We start from the raw sequence: 19,403 nt of genomic DNA on the forward strand, positions 1-19,403 counted from the left end.
CAGTCTGATCAAGGCTCAAATTTCATGTTTGGAATTTACCAGCAATGTATGTACGATTTAGGCATCCAACAATTCAAATATTCTGCCTATTACCCGGACAGCCAATGGGCATTAGAAAGATCCCATCAGACTTTGAAAAAATGTGATTCGATCATATTGTTTTGATACGGGTAAAATTGGGATGAATGCATTCATTTACTATTGTTTGCTGTTATGGAATCAGCTTAAGAATCTTTAGGTTTCAGTCCCTTTCAACTGGTTTTTTGGACACACTGTGCGTGGACCATTTAAGTTATTGAAAGAGAAACTTCTTTTTAATTAAGATTCTGAAATTAATATTTTTTTTATTATGTTTCAAATTTTAAGTATAAATTGTCAAAGGCTTGTAAGGTCGCAAGAGCAAAGCTGCACACTACTCAATCTTAAATGAAGTCAAAATATGATTAAAACTCGAAGGAAAGGAGCTTTCAGCCTGGTGATTGATTACTGGCTCTCTTGCCCATACCACAAACTTCTCTTCAGTCTAAGTAGGATGGACCCTACACAGTTCACAGGAAACTAAAAGATTTAAATTACATCATAAATACTCCTGTTAGGCGTAAACAAAAACAACTCTGTCAAATAAACACGCTAAAAGAGTATATTGAAAGAGATGGCCAGGTTAATCATGCAGTTAATTTAATTGTACCTGTCCTATTCAGGGAAGATTTTAGTGAAGAAAGAAGAAATATCATCGTATTCATCTGATATTGGTGTGACAAATCTTCGGAATTCATAAATTATGAGAGATCTTCACCAGAAACGTTCACATTTGCAAGAGCAAGAAAGAAATTAACTTAAACAGTTGTTATTTAAATATGAGCACTTATTTCCAGATGTTCCTACAAGAACCAACAAAATTTTCCATGACGTTGAAATTGTAAATTCTAAACCTGTGAAAGAGCACCTGTACAGGATGAACAATCTCAAACAGGAATACTTGAAAAAAGAAATTCAGTATTTGCTGGAGAATGATTTTATAGAGATCAGTAATAGTGACTTGAATTCACCATGCATACTTGTTCCAAAACCAGATAAAACTTTCCGTATGTGTACTGATTATAGGAAGGTGAATAGTGTGAAAAAAAACAGATTCATTCCCATTAAAAAGACCGATAACTGTATTGATAATGTCAAACATGTCACCAAATTTGACCTTCTGAAAGGATTTTGGCAAATTCCACTAACGGAAAGAGCAAAGGAAATTTCGGCATTCGTGACTCCAGATGGACTTTACCAATATAAAGTAATGCCGTTTGGGATGAAATAGTCGCCAAGTACATTTCAACGTCTCATGATTACGATTACCTCTGGTCTAGACAATTGTGATGCTTATATCGATGATGTCATCATCTACAACGACTCATGGATGGAACATTTAGCAACAATTCGGAAATTTTTTGAGAGACTAATATATATGCGTTTGACAATTAATTTATCTAAAGTTGAGTTCTGCTATGCTAGTGTAACTTTTCTCGAACATATCGTGTGACACGGACAAGTTAAACCTACAAATGCTAAAGTCAAGGCTATCTCTCAATTTCCCGTGCCTATTAAAAAAAGCAACTCGTGCGATTTTTAGGTATGGCCGAATGCTATCAAAATTTTGTTCCATCTTTTCTATAATTGCTCAGTTCCTGACTAATTTATTGAGTAAGAAAAACAAGTTCCTTTGGACTGAAAAATGTCTGGAGGTTTTTGCCAAGTCGAAAGCCATACTTAAAAGCGCGCCAGTTCTTACGGAACAAATTTCAGCCCATCTGACGCACCTTCCCGTGTATAACAATGTATTGTTTCATGTACACTGTGTGTAGTTTATTTGGGTTCTTTCTTAATAAAATGTATAATTAGTATGTGGTAAAAAGAAAATTTTAATATCTAAATATTTCTTTTCTTTTTGGGGGAGTGTTATGTATATTTGATTTAATTGTATCTGATTTAATTGTTTGCTAAGTTTTAAAATCATTTTATTTTTAAAATTTCATTACAGTTCAAAATAATATAGTTCTGTTTGCTAGGAACTAATACCTTTTCCAGAAAATAGTTTGACTATGTTTATTTTAATAAACACCAAATGTTGACCTAGTTCCTGACCTTGATTCAAAATTAGTAGCAACCAGGTAAATAAGTTCCATTATTATTTTTAAATGATTGGTTGTTGTCGAGGTCATGATGGGACTACGTGATTTAAGATGTAAACATTTTTTAAATTTTAAATCTTAGAGTAAAATGATTGGTTTTCGTCAGGGTCATATTAGGCGTATGTGATATAAACACCATGCGTGACCCACCCACCCCATTACAAATTCACAACTTTGGGGTTTACAAAACTGCGTTTTAGAATACGATATAACCTTTGTTTTAGAGAAACAATCTCAGTTGGGCTCTTAACACTGGAATGTGTGTTGTGTCGTTTTGAGTTATTTCAAATTATTTGGATTCAAAAGAATTAATTCTTTTTTCATGGGAATATACCTGTGCTCATGCGAAATTCTTGAACAAAGACAGCTCTTATAAAATTTATTCAGATTTATTTTTTTCTTGTTTCTGCCAGGAACTGTAGACTTCAACACACTACAGGTTATACATAAGCCACTGTCTTCCATCATGGGATCTTCGTCGGGACTCGAACATGAATTCATTAGAACAGTTTATTATTGGGACTTCTAAAATTGTATTCATGGGTTATTTTGGGAGTATTTTTAAATTTGAGGCCTAAAACCGTAAGTTCATTTTTTACCTTCATTTTTACAGTATTTGTTTAGGGAAATAAATTACTATATTTTTCAAAGCTTGTTTTTTTTTCTTCAGTCTTTCTTGTGCAACGGTTGATTCGAATCTAAACACGTAACATAAGAATGGGATAGTCTTACGAGAGATTCACACTACATCAAGAGAGACTGGCCACTCCGACAGTCAATGGAGCTTGGAGGAAAAGTGTTTAGCATCCACCACTTGTTGAATCAAGAAAGATTTGGTTACCACTCTTGCACATCACGCTGAGTCTGATGAATAACTTTGTCAAGGCCATGGACAAAATACAAGCAGCATTCATGTACCTCCGTGGAAAATATCCAAAATTAAGTGAAGCTAAGATAAAGGAAGGTGTCTTTGTTGGTCCTCAGATTCGTGAACGTCTTCGAGATGATGCGTTTGACCGTGCACTGAGTGTCAAGGCAAATACGGCGTGGAAAGTTTTCCAGTAAGTGCAACAAGTTGTCTCGGAATCAACAAGGCAGACAACTACAGGGAGTTGGTGGAAAACTTCATCAAGGCATACAAAGCCTCGGTTGCAACATGTCACTAAAGATGCATTTTTTGCACTCTCATCCCATTTTTTGCACCCACCTTAACTGCGGAGCAGTGAGCAACGAGCACGGTGAGCGATTTCACTAGGACATTGCAACAGTGAAAAAAACGCTATCAGGGCAAATGGAGCCCATCAATGCTTCCAGACTATTGCTGGACAGTGACAAGAGATGCTCCATTGAATGAATAAAAGAGACAAGCCAAGAAGCGACGAGTAGACACTGAATAAGGACTAAACTATGTATTTATATGTACATAATAGATTTTTGCATTTTGTTTCATAATGCATTTTATTTATATAACCCTTTTGCTGTTTTTAAAGCGCTATATGAACAGGACAGGTGAAATGGTATCATGTAAAGCAACCATAAGCACATGAAAGACCTAGATTTACAATTCATGATTAGAACTCTACGATTGGTTGCTTTAATTGTCACATTAGAATTTAGCACATTATAATCAATAATAAATAGCACATTTTATATCTGAAGCACACAACTTCTAAAATATTGTAGACCAGTGGAATCAGAGTTATCTAGAAAAATTTCAGACTAATTCAGTGACTGATGAACTCAAAACAACTGAATCGCGTGGGTGTTTATATTTATGATATTTTCTTTTCCTCCCTTAATACCTGTTATGCTTTCTTTTACATGTGTCGAAGTCACGATTTACAATATATCGTTCTGTTCACGAAAAAAAATATTTCTTGTATACCAAGACTGTTCCTGAATCGAAGCATAGAAAATTAAACTCATCCTAACTAAACACAATCTCTACTTTCACCTCCGTTTTCCTAAATTCATCTCACTTTCAACACTATTCATAGATTTATGATATAAGTATCAACTACTTGAGAAAGCGGTAAGATTGGCATGACGTGAGTTTTTGCAGTAAACAATATTTTTGAAATTTGGCAAAGTATTGCACACTATTTGACAATAAAGCAAGTCCAATTCGGCAATGCATCACAGCAGGTTTATTATTGTTGTCAATATGGCTCGATCAAATAACCTTTAGATACGCTCAAACGTCTTCAGCAAGAATTAACTTTTATCTCTGAAAGATAATGCAGTTTCCATTTATTTGTTATAGCTCACAAATGTCTCGTTTTTCTTATGTAGGAAAATACAATCATGCCTCATAATAAAAAATGGGAACAATATACCGATTTATTTTCCCATTTCAAAAAATTTTTCTTCACGTGTGAACATATAAGAACTAAACGATATGAAAATTAGTTCGAGAATTATTTTTCATGCTACACACTTAAATATGCAATAGTATTGCTTCTTTAATTTCATTATGATTTGCACATACTGTCGTAGAGGATTTTAACATTATCAACGATAACATCGACAGGAACATTAATGTATCCTCCATCAATCTCAATTTGTGGATCATTGTTTGTCCAAGATCGATATTTTAGCTCTCTCCATCGAGCAACAGCTTCATATACACAATACCATGGCCTACCATTTTTGAAGTCAAATGGAAACATCTCAAAAAGGGCGGCATGTTTGGGGAGGTATATAGAGTGTGTCATCCCTGCCCCGTGCATTCCAACTAAAATATCAGTGTCTCGAATCCACGCCAACTGGTCTTCCATCGGCATTGAGTCAAACAGTCGACCTTTTACGACAGCGTCAGGGAAATTATTTCTTAGCGCATACAAAATTTCTCCCTCGTTAAAAATCTTTCTTTCTGCATGTCCACTGATGTCCCCTAATCTACAGACGTAATCTCGCCGAAGGATAACCGTTATTTTCACTTTTCCACAGTCTAAATATGATGTGCTATTTAATCCGTGCTGTTGAAGATAAAAGTGTCGATACTCCTCCAAAAAGAATTCTTTTTCCTCATTATACTGACTAAGGGGACTATCTCGTTCTCCAATACTCCAGACTAGGTCCTTAAATAAGACTTGATTATCAAAGTCTGCCGCTCTCACAACTGAGCCAACAAGTTTTTTCCAGGTCATTTCATAATTGTATATGGCCGGGTGCCCATCTATTACCAATAATGTCGTCTGCTCTGGTGTCCTTTTGTGGTACATCATCATCAGGAAAATGTGGAAGCTGTGCATCGTGTACTGATGTAAGTTCCAGTAATCTTCTCTTAAAATAGCTATAGTGAATCCAGGTACTACCGTAATATTTTCTTTTTTAGTAACAGATTCTCTTTTACCTGCCAGAATGATATCATTTTTATATGACTTGATCAATGTTTCGTTGTCATTGGAAATAACTTGGATTTCTGACTTTGATAACGTTTCGATGCTCAGAGCTTTTGCAAATTGCAGACTTTTTAAGATTTCAGAGTTTAATGAAAGGGTCTCTTTTTTCCTGCAATAAATTTTCCAAAATCCTCGTTTTAAATTCCAGTACGTGTTGATGTTCACATCCCTGCTCTTAATATGATCGTATAAACTTCTACCTCCTCTTATAGGGGATGAATGAAATTCTCTGGCATCCATTAGGACATTATGCAGCCGTGCAAATTTCAACCCATAAGTTTTTAAGTTTCCATCGCATATTTCATGAATGTGTCCATCTTTTGTCCATTTTGCGATGAAACCTTTGTCAACTTTGAATTCTTCTTCGAAATAAGGATATATGTATTCATGAAATTGCCCCGTTGATTGGAAACGAGAAATGGGAAAACGGAGGTTGCTTGTGTTGGACTGACTGAAATCGTATCCGAAAGGGAAGGTATTCGACCATCTCCTGTCCTTGAAATGTTTGCTCGTATTGAAAAAAAGTACCAACGTTCCCAAAGAGGCGAGGACTGTAATAATTATTCGGCGTATCGTTAACCTCATACTGAAAACAATCCTTCTAGAAGGTATACTAAAGCTGGATAATTCTGCCGAATGAAATTCCTCTTCTCACTATAATAATAATAATAATAATAATAATAATAAATGTAAGGAAATTAAAGATGAGGAGAGACCTGAAGTAAGTACTATACACGGCTTTCACGGCCATCAATATCAAAGCAAGAATGTGACATATAAAATGGTATATTCATATTGCAATAAATAAATAAATAAATAAATAATAATGTTAATCTCAGGCTAGTGTACGCCCACCACGGTTTTGACCTGGAGGTTAACGCTTTCATTTTCATACTGGGACTTGATTCGTCAACTCCGCACGTCTCGTTTACGCGTCGCGAGGATGTACCCCAGTTTTGAATTATGTAACGTAAATATCATTTAAATATACACACCGAAGCGGGTGGATTACGGAAGAGGAGAAAGGATTTAGCTCTACAATTGTACTAAATAATGTACGAAAAATATAGCAGAGAAGCTAGTTAGTTTTGAGACCCGATTTATTTTACCTCAAAAATTGCCGGTTTTGGAACTTTGGCCGTATTAAATACTTGGCCTTAAATCTAAAGAAGACCAGTACAACCTTAACACGAAATGACGAATTGCAATTATTACGTAATTGCAGATACATTTCTCGCATGTTGAGTCTAACTTCTAATCGTGTAATCAAGACATTTATTTTTTCGAATACGAACTAGAAACTGCAAATGATGATGTCGATGACGAATACGACAATGACAAATAGTACAATGACACCTAAGAGGAAAGAATAAAATACAAATTCAAACATCTATGTGCGATGCTATCCTAATCACTTCAGGTGAGCTTTTAAATGAGTAAGTACAAGTACATTTAAGAAATAGAGTGCGTCTATCTGTTTACATATCTCTCTCTCTCTCTCTCTCTCTCTCTCTCTCTCATAATGTACCTAACATACACTATGATTTTTGCATGGACACGTTATTAAATATGAGTAAAACTGGTCCCTCAGCGGTCTTTTTTGTAACTTTGTAACACAATTTTGCGAAGTCGAGATTTTATGAGAGAGAGCTTGAAAGTCCGCTACCCCTAGGATATAGGTAGTTGTGACATATCCGTCTTGATGTCAAAGTGAAGTACAGCTGTTACGCAATGAAGAAAAATTGCACGTTACGCACAGATTGATTGATTGATGTCTTTATTTCTTCCTCATTGCGAAGAGTACATTCAGATATCGGGGATGAACAGTGTTCTGTCTTCAATTTCAGTTCAAATGGCACCCTGCAAATGTTGTGCCATTGATATTACTTTGAACGCTAGTCCGCAGTTGAATTAGCAGTGTTTCGGATTTTAAACAGACAGAACGTGTCGTATGCAGTAGAAATACTTGCATAGATACGCAATTTTTGCTATGTTTTATGTCAAAGTCTACAGAACGAAAGACATCTGAATAGTTATATAAAAAATAATTACAAATTATTTATACGATGCAGACAAAAACAAGATGTATTTACCTTTTGTATAATATTTCCAGAGTTTCTTACGGAAATAGACGCAGTTCTTCCTACTTAAGGTCCAAAGTAATTCCATGTGGATGTTTTAAAGACCTTATATGTTATTAACTATGCCTTCAGCGACCAGCTATATGCAGTATTGTGTAATCACCATCACTGTACTTCCTCGAAGATCGGTCATGAACGTTATTTGTGATATAATCATTTGATAAATGATTTTAATGTATTTTCTTATTCTGTTTAATACGGGAATATATAAATATGTAATGTTTTACATTCTCCCACGAAGTAGTGCAAGAAAAAACTTGATGTTTCATTAGAACGATTATATGCAGTGGATTTTGTGCACGTGTACAGCGTTACCGAGTGTAGTTTCACTTTTTTTTTTTTATTGTATGCCTTGATTAAACAAAATACAAAGTAATAGTTATGCCTCAGTGTAGATTGTTCGTTCGAGATACCCAAATCTCGACATGTTCACAGGAACTAGGACACTGGGTCTTGCTCTTATCAGATACTATTTATAGGTTGTATATTCTATCTGCTCGCACAAAGATGTCGATATTTCAGGCAATGTCTACTTTTACAGACAACTTACTTCTGTCATGGGTGTAAGCACAAGTTCACTTTATAGTGTCACTAAATTATGTTACTAATTATTTTCATGTTACGAAAATGTCGCTTGAGTTAACCTTTTTCAGCTCTTATTCTCGGTAGACGAACTTACAGTAGATTATACCATCCTGGTGATATAAAATAACATAGTCAATATTGTATGTATATACAGGCTTTTTCGATAGTAAGTATGTGTTTATATTTTTTATAATCGATCGGGGGTATATATGTAGTTATTAGCTTAATAATTCAGTATTGACGGTTATTGTAAAGAATACTTTTGCAAGCTTGGTTTATTTTTAGCTGTCACGTGGTTGGTGGCAGAGCCTGCCTCATAGTTGACAAAATGACAAGATACCTGGAAACAAAGCAATATGGTTGACAACATAGTTGGCAGCAGTGCATCATGGTTGGCATAAAGGTAGCATGGTTAGCAACAGAGCAACATCGTTGGCGACAAAGCAAATGCAATATAATTGGCAACAGAGCAATACTGTTGGCAAAATAGCGACACCATCGCAAAGACGGTGGAGCAGCCACGAGACAATTTCCTTCAATGATGTGAATTTGGAACCTTTTATTTTGAATGATGAATCATGAACTATGAATCTGGAATTCTCAAACACGCACATATTTATTAAATGCATATATACATCATGATGAACTACACAGGTTGCATCATAACATCATCTGGTGAAGTTTGTATATATTTATGGGAGTGTCTAGCTCCAGCTAATGTGCTCATGCCGTGTTCTGTATTTTGTTTCTTTTTTTCCCTCAGAAAATTAAGAAATGCTAGCTGCTTTGGCAGAATGCGTCAGAAAAGGCATTTTGCGATTTCCTGGTAACTGTAGACATAACTAATCATAATTAATATTTTGACTTTTAAATAAACTATTCAACTTCGTTCCGTTACAATTTAATATTGTTTGATGGTTACTTTCTTTATACACGTACTTTAATATTTTTTTCGCAACGCTTGTGCACATGACTAGAATCGTTAATATTAGCTATTCAGATCTGTGAATGTAAAACTAAATCGGTTATATTCGATTCACGCCCATCGAATTTTCACGCCCCGATCTTATCACTTATAATTTATAATACAGTCTCTCTCTCTCTCTCTCTCTCTCTCTCTTAGCCACGTTAATTCGGCAGAGCATGTTATGAATGCATCCTCGACAAAATCGTGTCAACAGTGTTAAAAGTGATTGTCAAATATAAACAAAAAGACATCTACTTTCATACAGTAGCAAGTTGTCTAATTCGTTCTTGTAAACAACTGCCATAATGTGTATATTGTGACAAATATTTTAAATAGAGGAACATAATCACTATTAAAAATTAATCAATAAGAACCAAATGTTTATTTGTTGTCCATTTTGCCCTTTTTTAATTTTATGATTCTGTCTTTATTTCTTTTGACAGGTGGCGGAATTTGTACGAGATTCGGGTATTACGTAATCTAACGATCTTTTTTCAACTAAACCCGCAACAACGTTAACACTTAAACGGCGTGTTAAACACATTAATACGTGGTGTCTGTTTCTATTTCATATGATCATAATAAAGTGATAATTAGACTTGACTGAATATCCCGAGTTGTTTTGTGTTCGTTGACGATTTCTAATGAGTGGGGCGGTGCACAAGGTAAAAAATTCTTTATTTCAGAAATACCAAAAAGCACAAATTTTCTTCTCATTCTTCTCATCTCAACGTTTATAAATTTTGGCTTGTGTATTAATTACCATTATAATAGTTAACTTACATTGTTTGCTTTACCATTGTCCATGATTGAGGGTAGAGTTAAGGCCTATATTACTATTGTCTTGAACGAAGGTTAACTCTATCTGACTTCTGTCATTTTGTTTCAAGATGTTTATTTGAATTTAATTTCATGGCCTGACTTTGTTTACGAATTAGTTAAAATTTAAAATGATCCACATCTTGGGCATTTTATTGTGACTTAGGTCAAATGAAATTGGCATATATATATATATATATATATATATATATATATATATATATATATATATATATATATGATACACAGGAGGAGGGAAACAATATTATTCATTCCCATTTTCAAGGTCTGCATTTGGAATCATTTACTGTTGTACTCTGACACAATTTAAGAGGAATCATTTATTCAAATTATTTACTGGAATTACAAAGAGCTCACTGACTTTTTGGACTAAAGCACTTTTTTGGGAGTATTTTGAATTCATTCAAATAGATCCTGGCTTTATATTATTGTGATACATCAAGACTGTTGGTATTTCAACATATTCAATATTTCAATTAATTTGAAAAATTCTAATTCTGAATCTGTGACAAGACATTTGGGAAACAATTTGGGATTTAATTCACAAAACGATAGGTTTTATTTGTTGATTTTAATAAACTTGTGATTTCGCTTCTTTCTGTTACTTAATTTAATACTTTAGTGTCGCAACAATATGAAGACCACTATCAAAGCATTCTGTGAAATGTGTGACCTTTACCCACGGTTTGACGAGCATGTCATGAAATTAATTGTCTTAAATTCATAATGAATGAAAAAACTGCATCAAGTTTGTTTTCGGAATTATAAACAAATGAACACACTTGAACGAAAACTACAATGAAAATTCTCTGTGGCTGTGAACTTGACCCTAAAATAGGCGATTTAGATTTCCTTTATTGCTCTGGGTTAAAGCCTCTATACCCTATGACCAGAGGTGGGCAAACTTTCCAGTGCAAGTGCCGCATACACAAATTTACACCTTGTCGCGTGCCACGTAATTCATTAAGTAAAATAATTAATATTTGAAATAGCAAAAACAAAAGGTTTTTCTAAATAACATCTAATTTATTTTCAGTTGTTAATATATTGTTAATATTTGAAAACTTAAACATAAACTTCAAAAGAAGTACATTTATTTGATAAACAGAATAACATAAACAGAATCAGTGTGAATGATGACTTGTTCCTAGGCCGCATGAAAACCTTTGGCGAGCCGTAGATTGCCCACCCCTGCCCTATGACTCTACCCCCCCCCCCCCCCCCCCACGGTCAGGCGTGGTCTCATTAGTCGCGAGCATGTTCATGAGCTTATAAAGCAAAAGCCTGTTTTACTTCTGCCTCTAGATTTCGTATCAGTTCTCGGAGTCGTCGGGAATTTTTCTTTCGGTCAGCATAGTCTCAAACTCAGATGTAACAATTGTTTTATTATCTACAGCCACCGAGTAAAGTGTAATAATTGTGCTTAGAATACTTTGCGCTGCAGCTAGAAAAATATGCTTATTCGTTAGTTCAACCGTAACGATATTACTTTTCCAGGGAACAGTCCCTACGGGTACTACTGAAATGGTCCGGACAAAAATTCCCACTGGCGTACCTATATCTTTGTAATTCCAGCTACACCAAAGCCAACAGTTGCTGCCGCGGAGAGTCCACAAATCGTATCCACGATGACACACACATTTAGCGATTCTCTTGGCGACTTCGTTTCACGGTTGCTGTTTCGCTTCAATTGTTTTCTCGCTTGGTAATTTTGATGATCCATCACAGTTATTCTTTTAATAATGTAATCGCGTAGTATAAATGCTTGGCAGACTGGCTTTGTACAGACTCGTGACGTCCGGGCGCAACTCGCGCACGTACTTCAAACCAATTATCCTTTTATCTTGCACAGTAACATGCAATCTTATCAATATCTTCCTATGAAATAGTTAGGTCTCCCCTGATCGTGCTTTATGTGTGCCTGACTCTACGTCCACTTAAAACAATATTAATTGTGCCATTGTTTGGTGCCAGAAACTATTTTTCTCATTTTGGTCCAACACGAGTGCGTTCTTGACAAATAACATCAGAGATTTTTCTCTTCTTAGTTGAGGCAATGTTGACTGAATATAATTTGACAGGAAATGAAACCGGCATGGAGCTGACGGTGAATTACACTTCATCATTGTAGAACCAATCCCGAGTGCTTCCGCACTCGATGGCAACGTATTCAGTGACCAGGAGTTCTCGCGAACTAATGTGCTGATGCCAAGTTCAGGTCGAGTTGCTAGTGATTTCATTTGTCACTTTTTTTCCTGGCTCTATTGTTGAGTATATTTCAGCGTATGTGAGGGTCTATTAACTCCATTTTGCCTAAGATATTTGTGGAACAAAATTGCTATCAATATTAGCATCCGCTGACAGTTCATACAACACCATATCATCATTGACTGTCCATCACGTATATGCAATGAGAAATTTTAAAAACAAACAATAAAACGGCTAAGTACCCGTCCACATAAATGTTCAATCCTCCAGACTGAACTTCGTCTCCGGTGGCCATAGGGTGCCTATGTTGCAGAATCTTTCACGTTTACACCAACGTTAGTGTAAACGTGAAAGATTCTGCAACATTACAGCTGATAAACGTGAAAGTTTCTGAAACATTCAGTCAATGACACTTGATACTGGCATACTATCATGTGGCTTGCCATTTTCCAATATTGTTATTGCACCCAATCCCCTGTATTTGGTTCCGGTTAAGAGTAATAAGTAATAAACGGACTAAAACACGTTTATGATCTGAGGCTAAGGCGTATTAAAGACATGCCCGATAGCAGTGAAAACGGGACGGCGATTTGATAGACCTTTGGTTTTTATTTTACTTCTGCTTCGCTAGTGAATATTCCTTGAATTTGGCCCCATAAAGCTACTACGTGTATTGATGAGGGTATGGTCGACAACACCTGAGCGGTCATTAGATCCATATATTGATTAAAAGTTCACAAGCTCATGGGCCTACACCAACAACCCGGTTGATCAACTGAATAAAATCTCCTTTGGTGGCAAACCTCAGATCCACATCAGCACCGCGTCTAGTCGCTATGCCCGCACGTCCGTAAATGTCAGTTAATATTTTGTTATACGTTAAGAGTAGTTTCTGGGTGAACTTATCTTTGACAACGTGAAATCAACAAGTGAACTCTCGCGTACATGCAGCCCTTAAATGGTGACATGTCCATATCCCGGGCCAAAAATTGAATAAAACGGCGGTAAAGGACTTGGTCGTCCAGAAACTAAACTTGCTTACTCTCCGTTTCGAGTAATAAAGCAACTACGTAGATAATCAACGACTTCACGAGGCGCAAGTCGGTTTGAGTAATATTAAGAATGAAGGAGAGGTGTTACTGTGTACGTGACCCAGTGAGTTCCAAGTCCCTTTGACGAATCCAAGATGACTGTAATTTTCCGACGTGTGGGAAATCGTCGACGCATGAAGACGCATTTAAAGGTCTTGGATGAAGTTGCCATCGCAAGCAGATCAAAATCGATCAAGGGACATGCAAGAATCTTCAATTGATATATAAAAATTATCATGCTTTTATATTGTGTGCGATGCAGTGCACGAAGATGTGCCGCGATTTCCAATCAGGTTCATGCATTTCATAACAGAGCCGCAATTGCTGAACTTTTGCCCCGTAATGGCGCCAAGAAATTTTCATTTGTCGGACATTTAGGTCCACTGGAGAAAAAGTTGATGGTGACATTGCTTTTGCGCTGTTGAAACTCCGCGAATACCGTAGATTATATATCTTGATGCAAAACATCGCTAGGAATACAAATACTGTGGGCCTGGAACACGGCTAGATATAGGACTGGATTTCAACAACCATCCAAAACCTGGAGAATAACCTATAAGCCGTATCGATGTTCCATGTTGTAACCATAATCTCGATTATAAAACATCGACTCATCTTCGTGCACATCAAAGTGTCGACGTGGATCTTGAACACGATCGTGATAAGCTCTACTTCGTCACCTACACTCTGAGAAAGAATCCCCAGATGGAACATGAAGGCCAATGTTGCACTCCGTGGTCATGTCCACTCATTTGAGGAAAGCACAGATATAACAAAACATGGCTGTGACATATTTGGCCGCTCTTTTATTGGAAAGGTGAAGCTGCAATGGGGCAGTTAACTAGTGTGTCGAACATTACTCAAGGGGTCGTTTGAGTAAGGCTGGCCAAATAAGCATTACCACAGACTGTCTTACATGCCCTGATAAAGATTTTTCCGTGAATGGTATCGATATGTGGACCCTTGATGAAGTTCACCAGGCTATACAACTGAGTATGATGACACGCATACAAATACTAACTAATGGTCCTGGATGTCACAAGCAGAAAGCGGAGACGCTAACGTCCAAAGAGTTAACAAGTGTCGCAGACGCATTTTAATGTATCTAGTACGTGGATCGCTAAGATGGCTGTGGCTTTTGCAGGTGGATCAGGTAAATAATTTAACAAAGCCGTCGATGTGTTATTGGCAAAACATCATGTGCAGGTTAGCGGTGGACATGTATATCCCGATCAAGCCATTGTGGAATGGTTCAACCGCACACTTGAGGAAAGATTATTCGTGAACCCATATGCCCAGAAATTATTAATCGTTAAACGCGATCACTCGAGTAGGTGGTGCATATTCGCTCAGTCATGGCGGCATTGAACAATTGAAACTACAGGTATGACTCAGTTGAAACCCGAGGAGCGATCAAAAACAAAACAGTCGCGGTTACATGAGAGATTCCACGCCAATCGCCCACGTTGGATTTGGTCGAGGACAATCTGGTTCAGTACTTGTTTGCCACAGAAGAACTGTAAGGCGGACGTCGTGCTACTGGCCTGGTTTGGTCCCTCGATGCATTCACGACTTCGGACCTGATTGATATTCCATGACAGCAAATACGCTATCATCTTGCGCCAGACAGCTATAGAGTTCATGCATTGCGGGTCCAAAAATGAGCAGCTAAGTCATGCAGGCTTCATCCACGAGATGCAAAGCCTTTACGTATCCAGAAATAATTACAGGTCATTCCCACAAACATACAATTACTGCAAAAATCCATTGAAGCAAAACGTTTTCGCATGGTGCCTGTATGGGTAAGTGCTGATTCCTTCTGGGAAAATCCACCATTTGGTGTCCAGTGGGGACAGGCTCACCTAGGTCCGATTGTAAACACCCATTTGAAGTTTCCATAACTAAATTAGACTCACTGGTGGTGGAATTAACATTCTGTGTACATGCTGTATCAGAGATCCTTTAAGACAACCACGCGTGGGACACCTTTGGCTTTCTTAATGTTTTTGCCACTGGCAATGGGGAAATTAGAGCCAAAAATGACTGAACATTTTGAATCACAATCCCATGTATTATTTGATCGTCTTGCATGCACATTCATCTTTGAAATTCCCCAAGACATTCTTGCTAGCACTGCTGAGCAATGGATGGTCCATCAGGTACTTGCTGATGTCAAAGTCATTCACCAGCAACCCAAGTCAGCAAAGACATCATTAATAGCTACATATGCAACTTCAACAGATTCATTGGCACACCAACATAAACTTTTTGTAGCTTTAGCACCGAGTGGCTCCAGAAAATTACCACAAGTCATCGCAGGTCATCATGTCCACTTGTGAGGTATGCGGCATCCATTTCGTGGTAAATACAAGCGATTTAATAAACACCTCAACCAATTCCTTGCCGGGGTAAAACAATGGCAGTTCAGTACTCCATCCCATTTGATAACAGCGTAACAAATACCACATGGGGCTGGTTTAGCAACTTGGGTTGTATTTGACTGAACCAAGTGGATCTTGACCATTAGCATTCATTGGAATGTTCAGGCATTAAATGTCCTCACAAATCATGCCTGGCAATGTTTATCATCACTTGCACCGAGGTGAAATGCAGAATGTTCTTGCCAGATTCATTCATGATTGTGCACTGTGGTTTTTCACTAATTCCACCACAGTAATAGTCATTAAGCCTGTTTTGTGCACTAAATACTTGGAGGTTGTGCTGCTAAACGATTGGGAGAAAATATTTTATCCACACATAATGGTACTGCATGTCTGGGTCATCCATGTCACTTAACAACAGCAGGTCAAACTCTGTCCACTTGAGTGTAGAAGCATCACTTTTCATGGTGATATAATGTGTTTGCTGTTTGTTTTGATTTTTAACATAGCTTTAACAAATTTTCAGTAATATTGCTATGATGTCTGCAATGAGGCAGCTTACAGTGATGTCTAGCACTGGGGCATCATGCTGTAGACATGTAGCATCATGTCAGAACCAGGCACATTATCCTGACACCATGCTGACCAGTCCTAACACAAATTTATTAATGGTGACTGCCAAGCAAGGCACTTACTAGTATCATTTTATTTAGCACCAATTTTTATAAGTCTTTGGTATGAATCCGACAGGGTTCGAACCCGCAACCTAATGCATCTGACGCATATGATCTAACCCCTTAGACCACGGCCTCTAATCTCAGCATCAGTCCAACTAATAATGCAACTGCAGGCAGATTCAATCAATAACTATACTAGTCAGATGCACCGCAGAGAGTTTCTCTTGCACGGGGTACTCACAGGCATGCCTGCAATTGCATCAGACGGGGTAAAGCCATAGCATTAAGAGGGCACTGAACCAGATCAATAATTGAAATCTAAATTGCCTTTTTCTCCCTTAGGTATGTGATTCTATCTAGGGTTGAAGAAATATTAGCTGATTAAAAAAGTTTAACCAGAACCTTAATGCAAACAGTATATGACAGTATCTTTGATCCAAATGAAGCAGACTGCTCTGATGGCCCAAGTGGAAGGAGCATCCACCTCAGATGTGGGAGGTCACAGGTTGGAACCTTGGCCAAGTCATACCAAAGAGTTATGAAAATAGTACTAACAGCTTTCTCACTTGGTACTCGGCATTAAGAGGTTAGTGTTAGGACTGGTCAGCTGAGTGTCAGGATAATATGACTAGGTGGGACATGATGCAGCATGTCTGTGGTATGATGCCCCAGTGCTAGTCATTGCCATAAACTGCCACACTGCAGACATCATAGCGATATGACTAAATTTGTTAAGGCTGCATTAAAAATACAAAGACAGAAAACACACACACACACACCCAAATAAAACAGGAGCAAGTGAGCATATAGCAGAATGCGTTGTCTTCAATTCGTAATGATTCATGCCAAATATGAAGAGAATCTAACAAGGAATGTATGAAATGTAAGCAATGAAAATACTAACCCAAACCTTAACATACATTTTCTATGACTGTGACCTTGACATTACTGTAAAAGGGGGAACAAGCAGTTCATAGAATGAATTATCTTCTCTTCCTAACTCATTTCACCATGATGAGAATTTCTGAAAGTTTTAAGGAAATTAAATTTAAATTTAAATTACAAATTAAAAACTTAAACCAAAGCACTAAAACTGATAAAATGACTGCCACGTTTAGCTACCCACCAAGATGGGCATGACAATAATGAAAATGGTTCCTAAATATGAGTGAATAATGACCAAGTAATAAAACCATGGTATCTTGTGTCAATGTGATTTAAGTGTAATTTATATTAACTTATTCAAAACTTCATAGGTAAGAGGCACTGTTAGATTAATGCACTATGCATATTTACATTCCATTAAGACAGAACCATTTTGATAAGTTATCAAAAGTAGTCCTGAACAAACATTCTCATTGGTATTTCTTAATCAAACACAAAAAAATAAAGATATGACCAAAAACCCCATTTGGACAGAATTTAGTTACATGTGATCCATAATATGGATTTGGGTCCTGGCCCTTGAGTCAAGGTCCAGAGTGGTAGAAGGGCATGTCTGGATCTGGTACACATTTATATATCTATGTATGTGCAAGCAGGCATATATGCAACACATCAGCACATTCCTGGCTGTATAAAACTGAGCAAAGACCACATAGTACGAGTGGTAGAAACAAAAACATAAAGAAAAACCCATCCAACCAAAAGTAAACATGCAAATGATACAAAAGATGGTGTAAAAACACAAGGGTATTAAAAGAAATAAGTAAAAAAGATTACATTTTATATAAGCCATGCTTTAAAAGCCCAAGATCCCAGTTATAGAATCACCACAGGGCACATCTAATGGCAAACAGGTATATCCATTTCAAAATAAAGACGGGCCCATCAGATGTATTCAAAATAAAAAAGAATGAAATAAAAAGGTGGAGATTAGCTAGGAAAAACCCATGATTTTGCTCAGGTTTTTAAAAACAAAAAGGAGGGGAAAAAAAGTGTTGCAGTTAGATCCCCATAAGTTATTGCTTCCATTTGTTTTTGCAATTTTCTTTTCAAAGTTGATGCTTTAAAGATATGACTCCACCAAATACTCTTATGGCCTAGGGCCACTGAACATGCTAGAAGATGAAAACAGCACATATACACATTGTGAAGAATTTACATTCTTATTTAAAATAAGAAATTGTAAGGAATTATATATTTTGCTTGATCTGCTGACTTATACTGTTTTTTCAATATTTTAAAATGGCCTTCACCTTGCCTGAACTTAAATGAATACCTGTATTGAGGCAGAGTACTCATAAATCCTACAGTTCAGTTTTAATAGATATCCCTCCCAGGATTAATAACTTATGACCATGTAAAAGACTGAACCAGAAACTTAACCATGATTTTCAAATGACCTTGGCCTTGCCATTGGGTTTGAGTACAAACATTTGAGAAGAGCAGTTCTAATTATACATGGAAAGTATGACTGCTGTCCTTCCCAGTGTTTGCGACTAGTAACTATACAGAAAAGTTTTAATTAAATCCGCATCATGATTAACTTTAACTAAAATCCGGATCATGATTAACTTTAACTAAAAACCAAATCATGAGTAACTTTAACTAAAATCTGGATCATGAGTAACTTTAACTAAAATCTGGATCATGATTAACTTTATCTAAAATCTGGATCATGATTAAATTTAATTAAAATCTGGATCATGATTAACTTTAACTAAAATCTGGATCATGATTAACTTTAACTAAAATCTGAATCATGATTTTCAAATGACCCTGACACTGGCTGAAAATAAGAGCAAGAATTGGGATGCATGGATTCAAAATGGCAAAACTATAGATTCTACAGTCCAAGTATGATCACCGTACCTCCAAGGTTCACTTATTACATTACAAATGCTCCAAAACCAGTATTGATACCAATGACATCACCAGAATGTTTAGCACCCAAGGCTTTGCCTATGCTAACATTAGCGAGAAAGTT

At 36.7% G+C, this 19,403-nt stretch overlaps 1 protein-coding gene across 1 annotated transcript; it reads right to left on the reverse strand.

The window, feature by feature from the left end:
- Positions 1-4,651: 4,651 nt before the first annotated feature.
- LOC149791635 (EGF domain-specific O-linked N-acetylglucosamine transferase-like) lies at positions 4,652-5,434 on the reverse strand. The gene has a single exon (XM_089969464.1). The coding sequence runs from the start codon at positions 5,432-5,434 to the stop codon at positions 4,652-4,654; it is 783 nt and encodes a 260-aa protein (XP_089825590.1).
- Between the last annotated feature and the right edge of the window lie 13,969 nt (positions 5,435-19,403).

Source organism: Sinohyriopsis cumingii, chromosome 9, assembly GCF_028554795.1.
Source record: "Sinohyriopsis cumingii isolate HCF-2022 chromosome 9, ASM2855479v2, whole genome shotgun sequence".
NCBI lineage: Eukaryota > Metazoa > Mollusca > Bivalvia > Unionida > Unionidae > Sinohyriopsis > Sinohyriopsis cumingii.

Bases quoted from the DNA above. Each gene is read 5' to 3' on its own strand.
- LOC149791635 (XM_089969464.1), bottom strand. From the start codon at position 5,434: ATGCACAGCTTCCACATTTTCCTGATGATGATGTACCACAAAAGGACA.